The sequence below is a fragment of the Rhinolophus hipposideros genome, assembly GCF_964194185.1.
Source record: "Rhinolophus hipposideros genome assembly, chromosome: 20".
NCBI lineage: Eukaryota > Metazoa > Chordata > Mammalia > Chiroptera > Rhinolophidae > Rhinolophus > Rhinolophus hipposideros.
The window spans coordinates 10,297,793-10,312,521 of NC_138066.1; the positions used below are offsets into that span (position 1 = coordinate 10,297,793).

Sequence of the window (14,729 nt, forward strand, 5' to 3'; positions counted from 1 at the left end):
TCTGGGCCTAATTCTATCCTCCCACCTGTCCTCTGGCTAGAGTTGCAGACTTTAAAACAAAGTCCTTCCCCAAGCACACTTAGTTTCTTTCACACTACGGCCTGGTCTCTCCACCACTACCCAAGACTCAGGTATTCATTTTCCATGCATCAATCTTTCAGTCAGCCTTTAGGGTCTAAGGACCACGGCCTACCTTGCTGGCATGTACGCGGCACTCTGTGATGAAGAAGGCACTGGCCCCCTTCAAGGCCCAGTGCAGTTTCTTGAGCCCAGGATGGATCTTCTTATCCAGGAATCGGATACGTTCTTTGAACAGGGCCTGCTCATCTGGGGACAGCATGGCAATAATCCTGTGTATAAGAGCAGACTGGTAGTGGATGGGGACAAGCTCTGAAGACGCCTCCTCCACACCAGGAAACTTGGTGTAAACTCTGAAAGTTCACAATTCTAGACTAGTGCTTTCCAATAAAACTTTCTGCAGTGAAGGAAATGTTCTACAGTTTGTGCTGTGCTGTCCAATACAGTGGCCAAGAGCCACATGTGACTACGGGGCATTTGAAATGTAGCCTGTGCAAATGAGTAACTGAAGTTTTAAAATTTATTTAATTTCAATTAATTAATAAAAATAGAAATAAACACATGCAGCCAGTGGCTACCATATTGGACAGTTCAATTCTAGATACCCAAATAAGACTGCTGGTTCCCACTCTTTGGAATTGAACTGGGCTAAGAAAGATATCCAACCCAAAACAAAGCCTCACTCCAGAAATAAGTGCCAAGGACGTTAAGAGAAGGGGTGCAAGCATGGCCTTGGTTCAATGAATCTGATGTTATTCTGTGCCCATAATAAATACCACCCAGTTTCATTCCTAGAGAAGTGACCCAGGCTTACAATATCTATGGCCCAAGTGCCCTGTGGGTGGGAGGGGACCTCGTTGCTTTTGCTCTCTACCCTAAAGTGAGAGGACAAAACTGCAAGAGACAGGAATCATCATAGAGCCATAAGAGAGAGTATGGGAAACATTTCTTTATGTTTGTGGACAATAAAAGGATGGATACGGTATGAAATGGACAACGTTCTGGAGCAGATAAGACAAAGAGGAAGCATAAAATAACATATAGAAGGGCTGCAAGGAGAACTGGAGCCCTACCTATTGTAATCTCGAGCAACAAGTAGCAGATTTTCACGAAGAATGCGCAAGTCCTCTGCGCATTCAGCAACATTCACCACATAATGGGGCGTCTCAAACAGCAGCCGCTCCCAGTAGTCAATCTCCACAAAGAGAATCAGCAGGAACCTTGGGGAGAAAAAAAAAGCAAAGCAGCTGAGGGTACCACTCAAGGGCATAAACTAGAACCAATGACAGACTGAGGGGGTGCAGGGCTAGGCAGCATTGAGGCATTTAATGACAAATGAATCAGAATCTCCAGGTAAGAAGGCTGACTGGACTCATGGGCTTTTGCTCCCCTCCCCAAAACACTAAAACAACAGTAAAGGGATTTTTTGTTATTTAAGGCATAAGCCCACAGATACAAGGAGACAACAACAGAATAATTTTGGAAGCTGAAAAGCAGATGGATAAGGAGCAGAACTGGAATCTAATCTAGTAATGGAGACAGATCAGAAGGCTCTCCTGATGGAGCTGGTTCATGCTATAGGGCTCTCTAAAGTCCCAGAGGCTGGTGGCTTCAGGGATCAAGGAAGTGGGTAAAGGAGGAACTAAAACATAAAGATGAGGTGAAAGTTTAGGAAGCAGCTCTCCATGTCTTCCCCAACTCTGCGCAGTTAAATAAGTGTACCCTTCACCTCAACAAAAGACTGAAGACTTCTTATCTGGAGAAGGTGATGGGGAAATTGACCTTAAAATGGTTCCCTGACACATGGAACTAAGCTAAAATGGTGACCTGAGCGGAGAGAGAGGTCCCTAGCCTAAGCCCCAGCCCACTTCCGCATAACCCCCTCCAAGCCACACTTTGAGCCAATCACCAGACGACACCTACCCCTTCCCCGACTCAAGGAAGTCCCCAACCCATAAAAACCTGCTCAAAACCTTACTAGGGGCTCAGTCTTTTGGGAAGGATCCCGCTGAGCCCACCTGCGTAATAAAGCTGACTCTCCTAACTCTCTGAGTGCCGCTTGGGTTCTTTCCGGTCTTGGATTCTGCAACAAAGGCAGTACAGAAACAGAGGGTCTTTGGACTGGGGTCCCCAGGCCCAGTTGAAAAAGAGGATAATGTACTGAAAGAAGGAGGCATTAAGTGACCATGTGCACACTGAAATTTAAGACCTCCAGCCTTCTTTTCCTACAGAGAAACCAGCACTCTGGCAGTTGGAACTTCATCCTCCAGAAGGAAATTTGAAAGATTGTTTTCTGTTGTTTTCTGTGGCCTATGACCAACCAAAGAGGAAAAGTGCCAAGGATAATGACCTCAGGATTCCCCCAGAAAGCAGTCCACCTGGATAACCCTAAAGTGAAGGTCACAGTTGAGAAACCCCACTACCTGCTCAACAGAGCTTCCAGTCAGCCCTCCAGCTCCCTTCCCTTAAAAATATGGACAGACAGCCAAGGATCAGTGGCCTCTGTCTTTCCTAGCACAGAAGGGAGTCCAAACAAACAAACAAACAAACAAACAGAAAAAAACATTTAAAGGGGAACAAAGATGGAACAGAAAAAAACGCTGCTCGTCCCAAATAAGAAAACTGCCACTAACGTCCTCAGAGATATAGAAGAAACAAAAGAGCATCCATGAAACAAAAACAAAGATGTCAAAAGAACACTTGGAGGTTAAAAATGATAGCAGAAAATTTAAAAATCAAAAGAAACATTAAAAAATAAAGTTGAGGACAGCCCGATAGCTCAGTTGATTAGGGCGCGAGCTCTTAACAACACAGTTGTTGGTTCAATTCCCGCATGGGATGGTGGGCTGCGCCCCCTGCAACTAAGATTGAGAACGGCGACTGGACTTGGAGCTGAGCTGTGCCCTCCACAGCTAGACTGAAAGTCAACAACTTGGAGCTGATGAGCCCTGGAGAAACACACTGTTCTCCAATAAAAATTTAAAAATAAAAGAAATAAAGTTGACAAAAATTTCTCAGAAAGTAAAGAAAAAGACACAAAGATAGAAGGCAGAGAGGACTTTGCATGAAAAAAGGAACAGAAAACTCTACATTAATATTTTTTCTATTGATTATATGTGGGAATGATAATATTTTGGAAAGATTGGGTTGAATATTAAAATTCATTTCACTTGTTTCCTTTTTCTTTTAAATGCAATGCCAGAAAAACCTTAATTACGGAAGTAGCCTTCATATCCAGTGACCTCCTCCTTCCCATTCCAGCTGCCACTCCTATGCCGCACCCTGGAACTCATGAGCTTCACAACACCTCCACCTCTGAGATAATACATTCAGACATCCCACCCCCTGAGCCCAGCTTCTTGCCCCCATTCCAAGCTCTTGTATTCAAGCCTTCTTAATGGACCTGTTCTTGGATCTCATGGAGACCTTCAGACCACTGACCCGTCATCTTTCTTCCTGCCTATTCATCCCTCCCATCTCTGCTTCCTTCTCCACAGACCCTGCCTTCTGTCACTTTCACCACTATTTTGTCAGTCCTCACTAATTTGCCTCATTCCTTAACCTAAGCCACCTGGCAAAAAAAAAAGAAAAAAGAAAAAGAAAATCCCAACCCTGGCTAAATCCGCTGTCCTCTCCCCTGTGCCCGTGTGAAGGAGGCCCAGCAAGGGTGGAGAAAATAACAGGACCACATAGGTTAGCACACTATACCTTCAAGTCTTGGGTCCCAGCTGCACTCCCCTTCCTGTTCTCACAGTGGCTGTTTGTAAAGTCCTCTCTACTTTCTCAAACCTGCCCCCTCCCCACTCCTCTCCACAGAAATACAACAGTCATCAGGTGAGAACTCCATGCATTTCCTGCTATAAAAATTAAACCTACAATTTCTCCCTTTTATGACAGAAGATGTCCTCCTTCCACCCAAGGCCAACCCCTCTTCCTGGGCTCTGTTCTGACAAGGTTTCTTCCTGCTTTTTCAGATGCCATCTTTTGCAGCTCTCTCATACCCACAACCTACTAGTTCCTCCCCATCAACATTTAAGTAATAAGGCCAAGTTTCTACAATCTTACAAAAAACAAAAACAAAAACAGCCCTCCCTCCACCCCGTATCCTCCTACAGGTCCCACACTGCGCTCCCCTTTTATAGCCTACGCTCTCACAAGGATTGTGCTCATGAACTCCCTTCATTTCCTTTCTTCCCACTCCTCAATCCCCTGACAGCTGCCTCCCCTTCACTTCTAACAGTGCTCTCATCAATTCTCGCCAGGACTTCTTGTAGCTAAACCTCACGGACCTCCTCAGGCCTTGTCTTCCTCCATAGGCCTTAACGTCATGGTGGATTCCTCTCCATCTTCCCTGGACACACTCTTTCCCTGGCTTCTAGACTACAGTTCTCCCCTTGTCTGCCCTGCCCTTCAGTAGAAGTATGCTTATCTCTCTAGTATTGGAAATCACATTCAGCTAGACACTGGAGACTCAGCAAAAAACCCACTTTCCCTGCAGCTCCCTTAAATTCGGTCTCCTCAAGCTGGGCCATGGCTTCAGCTGCCTTCTGATGACTCCCAAATCTACATGACTAACCTGAGCCCTAGACTTGAATGCCCACCTGTCTACCTCCCTTCTTGTCCACAGACACCTCACACTCACTGTGTCCAGAAACTCATCATATGCTCTGCAAACCTGGAGCTCCTGTCTCGGGGAATACCATCCCCACTGCCTAAACCACAATCACATGTTCTCCCTTGACCTCACTTTCCAACATCCAACCAACTACCAACTCTTGTGTTTCATAGTCAAAAGCAAACTTCAGAAATTCCAATATCTCCAAGGCAAGTATAGCTCAAGTGTGATGATAAATGGCAACTAACATTCGGCCTAAAGTTGAGCTAAAGAGTTCATGGTCCGTCTAGAAGAGTGACAGCTCCAAGGTCCAAGGCAATTGCTGCCATATGGGAATGGGGGCCCAGTGTGAATACATTGTCTGATATTTTTTCAAGAGAGGCCAGAAAGTGGGTTTTTATATAAAATCTCCTGACTTAAGTGCTGACAACCAATTCAACTGAAAAATAATTATAACTGGGGAGCTTCTGAACTGCTGACAATGTTCTTTCCTTGACCTGGATGATAGTTGCAAGGCTGTTTATTTTATACCTATTTGTTAAGCTGAACATGTATGTTTTAAGTACTTCTCTGTGTGTATATGTTTTGTAACAAAAAAATTTTTAGACGATAAAACTATTTAAACAATAAGATTATTTGTAAAAGTGGCTGGGTACTAAATTAACTTATTAAAATCAGTTTTCCAATATAAAACTGTAACCAGTTAAACATTATCATGGAGAAAGAGACCCATTATAATTAAAACAATAAAAAATTAACAAATTAACAAGAAATGTTTATATAACATTTATAATGTTATATTAACATTTATGTATTATAACATTATACATTATAACATTTCTTGTTAGTTGGTTTATATATGGAAAAATGAATTATGGACAAAAAAACAGGACTTAAAAAATTGAAAGAAAAATATAGTATTCTTGGATAGAAAGACTCAAATCTTAAAGATGTTCATTCTTCTTAAGTTAACTTATAAATTTAACCCAATCCTTATTCCTATAAAAATAGGAATGGGATGATTTTTGGAACTAAACAAATTGATTTTAAAGTTCTTATAGGAAATATATATTTAAAATATCCAGGAAAACTCTGAAAAAGGAGAGTAATGAGGACAATAATTAAAAGTTTGATTCCTGCACATGAACAGACGTCCCAGAACAGAATAGAGAATCCCAAAATAGACAAAAATATACTTGAGAATTTATTCTATTATAAAAATAGCAGTTCAATAAATGAGATTGGGTCAACCGGTTAGTCATCTGAGGACTAAAAAAAAATCTCAAGTTGCATCTGTTCCCTTCTCCCCTACATAAACAAAATTTTCAAATAGATCAAAGATCTAAATGTAAAGACTAAAATCACAGTGCTTACTTCAGCAGCACATATGCTAAAACTGGAATGATACAAAGAAAATTAGCATGGTCCCTGCGCAAGGAATGACATGCAAATTCACGAAGCGTTCCATATTTTTCCAACAACAAGGATGGGCCTTAAGGGTATTATGTTAAGTGAAATAAGTCAAACTGAGAAAGACAAATACCATATGATCTCACTTATATAGAGAATCTAAAGAACAAAATAAATGAACAAAGAAAACAGAAACAGACTCATAGGTACAAAGAACAAACTGATAGTTGCTAGAGGGAAGATGGGTCGGGGAGCTGGGTGAAAAAGCGGAAGGAATTAAGAAATACAAATTGGTAGATACAAAATAGTCATGGAGATGTGAAGTACAGCACAGAGAATACAGTCAATAATGTTACAACTATGTATAGTGTGGGGGGGTACTAGACTAATTGGGGGATCACTGCATAAATTATATAAATGTCTAACTACCATGCTATAGACCTGAAAGAAATATAAAATAATATTGAATGTCAACTGTAACTGAAAAAATAAATAAATAAATAAAATCACAAAATACCAGAAGAAAATATGGAATATTTTAAAAATAAAAATTCTTGAATAAAAATCACTTGATGTTTAAAATCTGTGTGGTTGCTTTTATTTTGTTAATGAAATTGCACTTTTTAATCACAGAACAAAAGGCCCCACAACCTGAAGATGTGCTCATGAAAATTTGCATTCTATTATTTAGAAAGAATATTGAGGTAAACATTCCAGAATATTTTGTCTGTTCTACAGGAAAGCACTGAATTAACAACATAGGAAATAATATCACATTTCAAGTTTTTCAAAAGATTATATTGTCACCTTTGTTGGAGAGGAATATTCCAATGAAGGGAATTATTCTCAAGTGCTCATTTATTTGTGATAAATGCTGTAAGAAATCATGGAAAAAGAAATGCTGTTTTTCAAATCTTGCCAATCTCTACTAAAGTATGTGTTATTTTTGAAACTGTCAAAAGTCTTCAAAGTGAATAAGCCTCTCAAATTACAAATGAACAGTAAATTACCATACATTTAAAGAAAGTCTCCAAAGTAAAAGAGAGAGGCAAAATTAAAGGAAAATTACCTTAAACCTAGAATACTAAACTCAGCCAAATGTCCAAGAAGTGAAACATAGGACACAGTTGTCTATCATACCAGAATTCAAAAAATTGACCTCCCGGGCTGGCCCCGTGGCTCAGGTGGTTGGAGCTCCGTGCTCCTAACTCCAAAGGCTGCCGGTTCAATTCCCACATGGGCCAGTGGGCTCTCAACCACAAGGTTGCCGGTTCAACTCCTCAAATCCTGCAAAGGATGGTGGGCTCCGCCCCCTGCAACTAAGATTGAACACGGCACCTTGAGCTGAGCTGCCTCCCGGATGGCTCAGTTGGTTGGAGCGCGTCCTCTCAACCACAAGATTGCCAATTCGACTCCCGCAAAGGATGGTGGGCTGCGCCCCCTGCAACTGGCAGCCAGGACTGGACCTGGAACTGAGCTGCGCCCTCCACAACTAAGACTGAAAGGACAACTTGAAGCTGAACAGCACCCTCCACAACTGGGATTGAAAGGACAAGAACTTGACTTGAAAAAAAAAAAAAGTCCTAGAAGTGCACACTGTACCTCAATAAAGTCCTGTTCCCCTTCCCCAATAAAAAAATCTTTAAGAAACAAAAATTGACCTCCCATGCACCATGTCTCAGAAAGCTAGTAATGGATGTACTCCACCAAACATAAACCAAGAAAGAGAAAGACAAAAGAGATAGGAAATCAAACAAGAAAAGAGGCTCAGGGAGGCCCCAAGATGACAACCCGATAGCAGGCCTCGAAACCAGACTGAAGCAGGAGGACAGGGAGTTCCAAGAGGTACAGCTCTAAGAACAACATGAAACCAGTACCATACCTTACAAGTCAGATAGTGAGGAAAAATATTATTCACAAGGGTTTTATTGGTTGGTCTGGAAGAATGAATGATAATGAACAGTGTGCTAACAGAAACAATAAGGTAATTATTAATTCCAAAATGAAGAAACATTGTACAAAGAACTGTAACAACAACAAATTACTTGGATCAGCAGTAAATAATAGTGTCATATTAAGATAAACACTGAATATTGATTTAACAAAAAATTGTGCTATAGCTATACTGGGAGGGCGGAGGGATGTGAATATATGTGGAAACATTGCTATTAGCATAAATATATTCTCGTATGTTCTTCAAACTGGAGGCCTTGAATTTGTCTCCCTAAGTATCATGGCAAGCCCACTTGGGCATGTATACTATCCAACATTGCACCAAAATGTTTCTTCATTTTCTCATCTTGATAAGATTGTCAAAATAACTTTAAAGCAAATTATCAAATTTTAGTCAAATGTCAGTCAACAGGATGGATTTGGTTAATACTTTCCTGATGTTGGGCTGAAAACCCTGTAAGAAACTTTTTTCACAGTGATGTTCACTCTTTGCCAGAAGTATGTCAATAAATTTCTGGAATGCAAATTTTATTTTATTGACAAATATACTTTCTAAAAATAAATCAGTCTAGGGTATCATTTTCGTAAAGTATTTTATAATTTGTCCTCAGACAAGTGGTCAGGCACTAGAGGTAGGAAAGTGAAGCTTAGCTTAGTTTAGTGTTGACAGCCCAGAATGAACTGACAGATGGAGAAAGCACTATATGATTAGGGAAAAAAGGAGAAAGTGAAAGACCTAGACACAAAAAACAAACAGATGTCAGTGTCCCCTATCCTGCTCTGGGGAAATTCCACCTCACAGAGCAATCTGCTACATACATAGTGATAACACAGCTCTTTTCAGCAAGGGTATAGACAACATCTGGAATATGTTTGTGGTTGAGTGCAGTCTGTAAAGCTGATCTGGCCATAAAAGGTGGTAAAAGCCAATTTGGACTTCAAAGTTCAAACATTTGGGATTTACGGTGGAGTAACAAAACCGCTTGTGAGATAAAATAGGTGCTATTAGGACTGGAAGGCTCCCAGAACTAAGGGAGAGGCAGGTAATTCTGAGGACAATCTGGACATCTGAAAAGCATGCAAGATCTTATCTAGACATTGAACACAAAAGAGTAAACCCGATAAAGTTATCTGTACCTCCTTGGAGTGTTAATACATTTTGGAAAAGCTGAAACTGTCTTGAATTTCTTTACTAGTTTGATAAGCCCAGACTTTTCAAAATCCTTCCCTGTCATAACATTCCCCACCCCCCATACATTATTTACTGCATTGAGGCAGTTTTACCGTGTTTCACCGAAAATAAGACCTAGATGGACAATCAGCTCTAATGCGTCTTTTGGAGCAAAAATTAATATAAGACCCAGTATTATATTACATTATATTGTATTATATTGTATTATATTATATTTTACCTGGTCTTATAGTAAAACAAGACCAAGTCTTATATTAATTCTTGCTCCAAAAGACGCATTAGAGCTGATTGTCCGGCTAGGTCTTATTTTCGGGGAAACATGGTATCTTAAAAATGTAAAGCAGCTTATAAGAGATCTCTCTAGAAAAAACTACCAAAGGATAGGAGCACCTCTTTTCTCTGGAAAAAGTGTCTAGCAATTATCTGGGTTTCAGCTAAACCTAGGGCATAAATAATTGGCCCAAAGTTGTGTTGTTATGGTGTACTATAAAGATTATGCAAACTGGGGGTGGCCAGTTAGCTCAGTTGGTTAGAGTGTGGTACTAATAACACCAAGGTTGCCTGTTCAGTCCCCGCATGGGCCAGTGAGCAGTGCCCTCCTTAAAAAAAAAAAAAAGATTATGCAAACTGTATTTTAGATAAATATCTAATGTATTCCTCCATAAGAGATGATGACAGCAGACAGAAATGTTCTCTCTTAAGTTTATCCTTACTAGATGGACACTAGCTCAAACATTAGGTAAACACATCGCTGTAGAGCGTAGGGAACAAGGTGTAGGAAACCTTGAAATCCTCTAGTATAGAATATTCAGAAAACTTATAGAAATTTTACAACTTATAAGTCCATCAATAGTGGACCAATTAATTAAATTACAGTATAGCCAAACTATGTGCTGTTATGAGCCATGAAAAATAATTACACATTTCTGTTCCTACAGAATGGAAAACCTCCCACATGTATTGTTAACGTTAAAAGAACTTGCAAAAATAACTGGTTATAATGTGATCCTATTTTATGTGAGCAGTGTATATTTTTTATTACATGGTAATCATGGTTATCTCTTAGAGGCTGTGTGCTGGATTTTCACTTTTTCCCTTATATACTTCTACATCAATCTTTTTTTTTTTTTTTGCAGTGAGTGTACACTACTTTTGTAATTTAAAAATACTCAGTAAATATTTTTAAAATTAAAGAAAAACAACCATATGAAATGGGGGGGAAGAATAATTAAAAATATATAATAAGTCTGTAAGAGTGGTTATCTTTGGGGCAAGTTTTTCTTTCTTCTACTTTTATGCATTTTGCAATTTTTTTAAATTATCAATCATTTTAATGGAAAATTAAATCATTTTGAAATACCATACAGAAGTGTGCATAGTATGCTAGTATTTATATTAAAAAGGATACTTATGTAGACATACACTCTTATCTCTGGAATGTTACACAAGAAACTGGTAATATTGAATCTTCAGAGAGAAACTGAGTCACTAAGGGGCAGAAGTGGAGGGAGATTTTTCATTCTCTACCATGGTATAACTTTCGAATCTTATAACGTGCATATATTATCCTTTCTGAAAGGTTAAAATGTTTTAAAAACTAAAATTAAAAATTAAAACTCTCTGTCTCCCGGACTCCATTTCTACACGGGCCTTCTCTGGCAAAGCCCCTTCTACATTTGCCCAACAAATAAGCGCAGTCTCTGAGTTAAAGCCAATGGTAATAGCAACAGTCTAGAAGCATGGGACGCAACTCTTATTATAAGAGCTGAAGCATAGCTGATAATAAGAGGGAGCCAAAACCAATCAAGTAGATATTTCCTTCCAATTAAGAAAAACACTATCACCAGAAGCTTTGTAGTCTCTGTGGGCAGATTTATTTTTCTCTTCTGCATCTTAGGTGGAAAGGAAGCATGGCTCCAAGGGTAGAACTATTCACTCACAGAGTAACAGAGGGCAGTGACTTTTCCATTGTAAACATTCCCTGTGCCTATCTCAGTTCCTAGCGTATGGAAGGCACTCACTATATATATATTTTAATAACTAATAATGAATCAATTAAATTTTAAGTAATTGTAATATGAAAGTGTCGTAATTATAAAGCTGCGGAAGAGGGCATACTCTGACAACCCCATCAATTCTCAGGAAAGCCCACACATCGTGGCTCGCGGTTTGGGTGATTTAGCTGAGCCATCATGGCCATCTAGTGGCAGAACACTTACATCACCAGTTTAGTAGGTTAGTGGGGGTTTTCTTTTTTTTAACCAATTTTTTGAAGATAAACTATCAAATTAAAATGAAGAAATGATAGCAAACATATTATAATATAAGAGAGAATTAGAGAGAGGAATGGAGAGAAAACCAAGAGATGGGAGTTAAACTCTTGGGAGAGTTGGGGAAAGGGAATGGTACCAAAGACACAATAAGTAAAAGGAGAAGTCAGGTAAAGGGAAAATGAGTGGAGTTGGGTCTTGTACTTGTCAAAGTTGACATCCAGCATGCCCGCCTTCTCTTGGTTGATTCGTAACAATGGTGTATCCAACCGCCGAATGCAGTCCTTGTCCAGTGTTGATGTCCAGTCTTGGAAGGTTTTTCGAACCAGTTCATCAATGGCCTGAACCATCTGCTGATAGGTATGTACACTCTCCTCTCCAGTTCCAATGTGAGGTAAGAAATGAGCACTAGAAAGACACTGAGGAGTAAGAACAACCAATGGGTAGAGCTTACTTGCCACATTCCTCCATGTTATCATCTCCCTGAGACCACACACACACACACACATCACCAACAACAACAATATGTGTAAGGCTTGCCATGGAAGTTGATTTTGACTACTTAGAGGAAAGGTAGAGCCCAAAAAGAAGGGTGAGAAGAAGAGACCAAGGCACAATGAGAAAGGGAGTCAAAATAAAGAAAGAGAAGCACAGAGATTCCGCTCAAGAAAAAAGTTAGGGGAAGAAAGTAAATTACAGAAGGTGAAGTATTTAAGAGGTACAAGACTGAAAACTAGTATGAGCCCTTCCTCACTGGTCTTAGCCCACCGCTTCCTAAGAAGCTTCCAGTTGTCTGCAGGTGGCCTTATTCTCTCCCTGAACCAATTAGACGATAGCAGGTACCTCAATAACTTTAGATCTACATTATCAAAGAGTTTTTTGGTTGCTTTTTTTGTCTGTTTCTTTGTGACTGTCCTTCTAGGGAGACCAGCCTTCTAAGGGCCTCACCTGTCCAGTTCTCTAGATTGTGAATTTGTATTACTCTTCTGGTGGCCCAACTTCACAAATGCTGACCCTATTCCTCCTGTCCACTTTGATATGAAATACCTAAAATGATCCACATTCTACCACACACTCGCCCTCGCTGCAAATTCAAGGCCATGGCCTGCCTCGCTGCAGAGCTGCCTCTGCCATTCCCCTGGGCAGATTTACTTTCTGGTCATGAAAACAGTCTAGGGAAACTCTGGACAGGTCCCCCATCTCTCCCAGCATGTGGCACAGTCTGCAAACTACCATCTCCCTGAAGCCAAGATTTGGAACAGGCCAGGTGCTTACATTCATCACTCTGTCAATGCGACGCCGTAGGATCCGCACCCAGTGTGCCTGCCCAGAATACTGGGCCATGTAGGGTTCCAGGTATGGCCATTTCTTTATCAGTTCACGGTTCACGAGGGCCAATTCACTATTAAACAACATGTAGAGATCCACAGCCTTCTTGTCATATGTTCGCTTGATAGCCTAAGGAAAAAGAGAAAGAAGTTGACAACATGCCCTGGGGATTCAGGTTCCTCCAGTTACTCATCCGATTGGAAAGTTACACCCTGTTGTGGGAGTCACACTCCTTAGTGATCTGGAAACCAGGGGAAGAGAAGGAAGAAAAGAGGCCCTGGCAAGTTAGGGCAGGAGAAAGAGCATGAATGGAGGCAGGATGGTTCCTGGAAGGCTCAAGAGAAACTGCAGGAAAGCACAAGAGAACCAGGGGTGGAGGAAGCAGGTGGGACAGCAGCACCTCACGGGCTGCAAGCCTGTGGAAGATGTCCAGCAGCAGCACTCCATGCTCCACGTCTCGAACTAACTCGAAGGCGGAGGTGATCAGGTTCTGAGTCATCACCTCCAGGTCCTTGACTCCAGCACGAAACCTGTACCATTAGAGAGGCATGGTGAATGGTGGGTGCCCTCGTTAGCCCCCAAGTCCATCCCCTGAGTAAGAATCCTGTGTTATGTACTGAGGGTTTTTTACATGCCAGCCACTGACTAAGTGCTTTACATGCACTAATGCATTCACTCCTTAAAACAAGGCAGTGAGACAGGTTCTATCGTTAACCTTATTTCATAGATGAGGAAACAGAGGCCCTAACTGGTAGGATAATTTGCCTAGTCACATATCTACGATGTGGCAGAACCGGGATTCAAGCCATGAAAGGCTAACTCTGGAACTCTTCCTCTGAACAGCCACCTCATTCCTTGCACTCTCTCCTGTCCATCCCATCCCTCATCTGACAGATGAGGGAGCTAGAATATCTGCATCCAGAGTGTACACAATCCTTTGTACCCTCTTACCTGACCTCCCTTCCCTGCTCTACCCCAGTCAGCCTGTGGTTCTCTCACCGATTGTAGTCTTCATGCCAAGAGGTGTTCTTGACATCCAGGATGGCCCCGCGAACAGCTCGCAGCATGTGCAGATTTTTATGAAAGATGTCCTCAATCTCCAGCAAGTTCCGTGTTATCTGGGGCCCTTGGGCACCAAAGAAGTAAGGAAGGGGACCTTGCTTGCCATCTTCCCAGCGGGCAAAGTGGTGCTGACAGTCACATACCTAGAAAGAAGTCAATGTGAGAATTCCTGCTCTCCCTTCTGAACTTGTAAACGCTGAGCTCTATGGTGTAGCTTAAAATGTCTAAAAACTAGGGAGGGCCAACCAGATGCAAGGGGCTAATGAGATGAATTTTGGCTGCAGAACGGAATATGAGATGCTAAGGCAATTATAACAGGCAAAGTCTAAAAGAACAGGATGGTGGTAGGTTACACAGTAACACAGGAAGCGCCAAAGAGGTAAATGCTATGTTTAGCCTCTACCCCAGCTCTCCCACTACTGGATGGGGATTCTGGAATGTCTGCAGTTGCCTTTGATTCTCCTTTCCTGACAGTCTTCCCACCTCAATCAGGTCCTTGCAGCGCTGCACAAAGGCATCAACCTGAGCAAATATGCTGGTCTGGTCTAGGACCCAGCCCCGACTGGAGAACCTGTGTTAGGGAAAAAATGGACCGACTCAAAAAGCAAGAACACTAGGTGTCGATCTGCCTATACAACGCTAGAACTGGTACCCTTGATTCAGGGGGAGCCTTAGAAAAGGAGACCCCAAGAAGTGGTTTTCCTGAACTCTGAGAGAGGAAACACAAAGGGAGGAGACAAAGTATGTTAGTTCTAGGAGATTTATACAGAATGGAATTTTAAACTTTAGGGCCAAGAAAGGAGGAGAAGACCAGGAAAGA

The 14,729-nt window shown here is 41.2% G+C and overlaps 1 protein-coding gene across 1 annotated transcript in view; it reads right to left on the bottom strand.

Annotated features, from left to right (window-relative positions):
• The window catches only part of DNAH2 (dynein axonemal heavy chain 2), a 97,414-nt gene that overhangs the window by 64,538 nt on the left and 18,147 nt on the right, over positions 1-14,729 (bottom strand). Inside the window, exons 9-15 of the mRNA XM_081029769.1 lie at positions 14,393-14,480; positions 13,847-14,052; positions 13,248-13,377; positions 12,794-12,976; positions 11,723-11,937; positions 1,152-1,298; positions 194-350 (exon numbers count right to left, since the gene is read on the bottom strand). Of these exons, the coding sequence (XP_080885895.1) occupies positions 194-350; positions 1,152-1,298; positions 11,723-11,937; positions 12,794-12,976; positions 13,248-13,377; positions 13,847-14,052; positions 14,393-14,480 (1,126 nt within the window). The remainder of the gene's footprint in view (positions 1-193; positions 351-1,151; positions 1,299-11,722; positions 11,938-12,793; positions 12,977-13,247; positions 13,378-13,846; positions 14,053-14,392; positions 14,481-14,729) is intronic.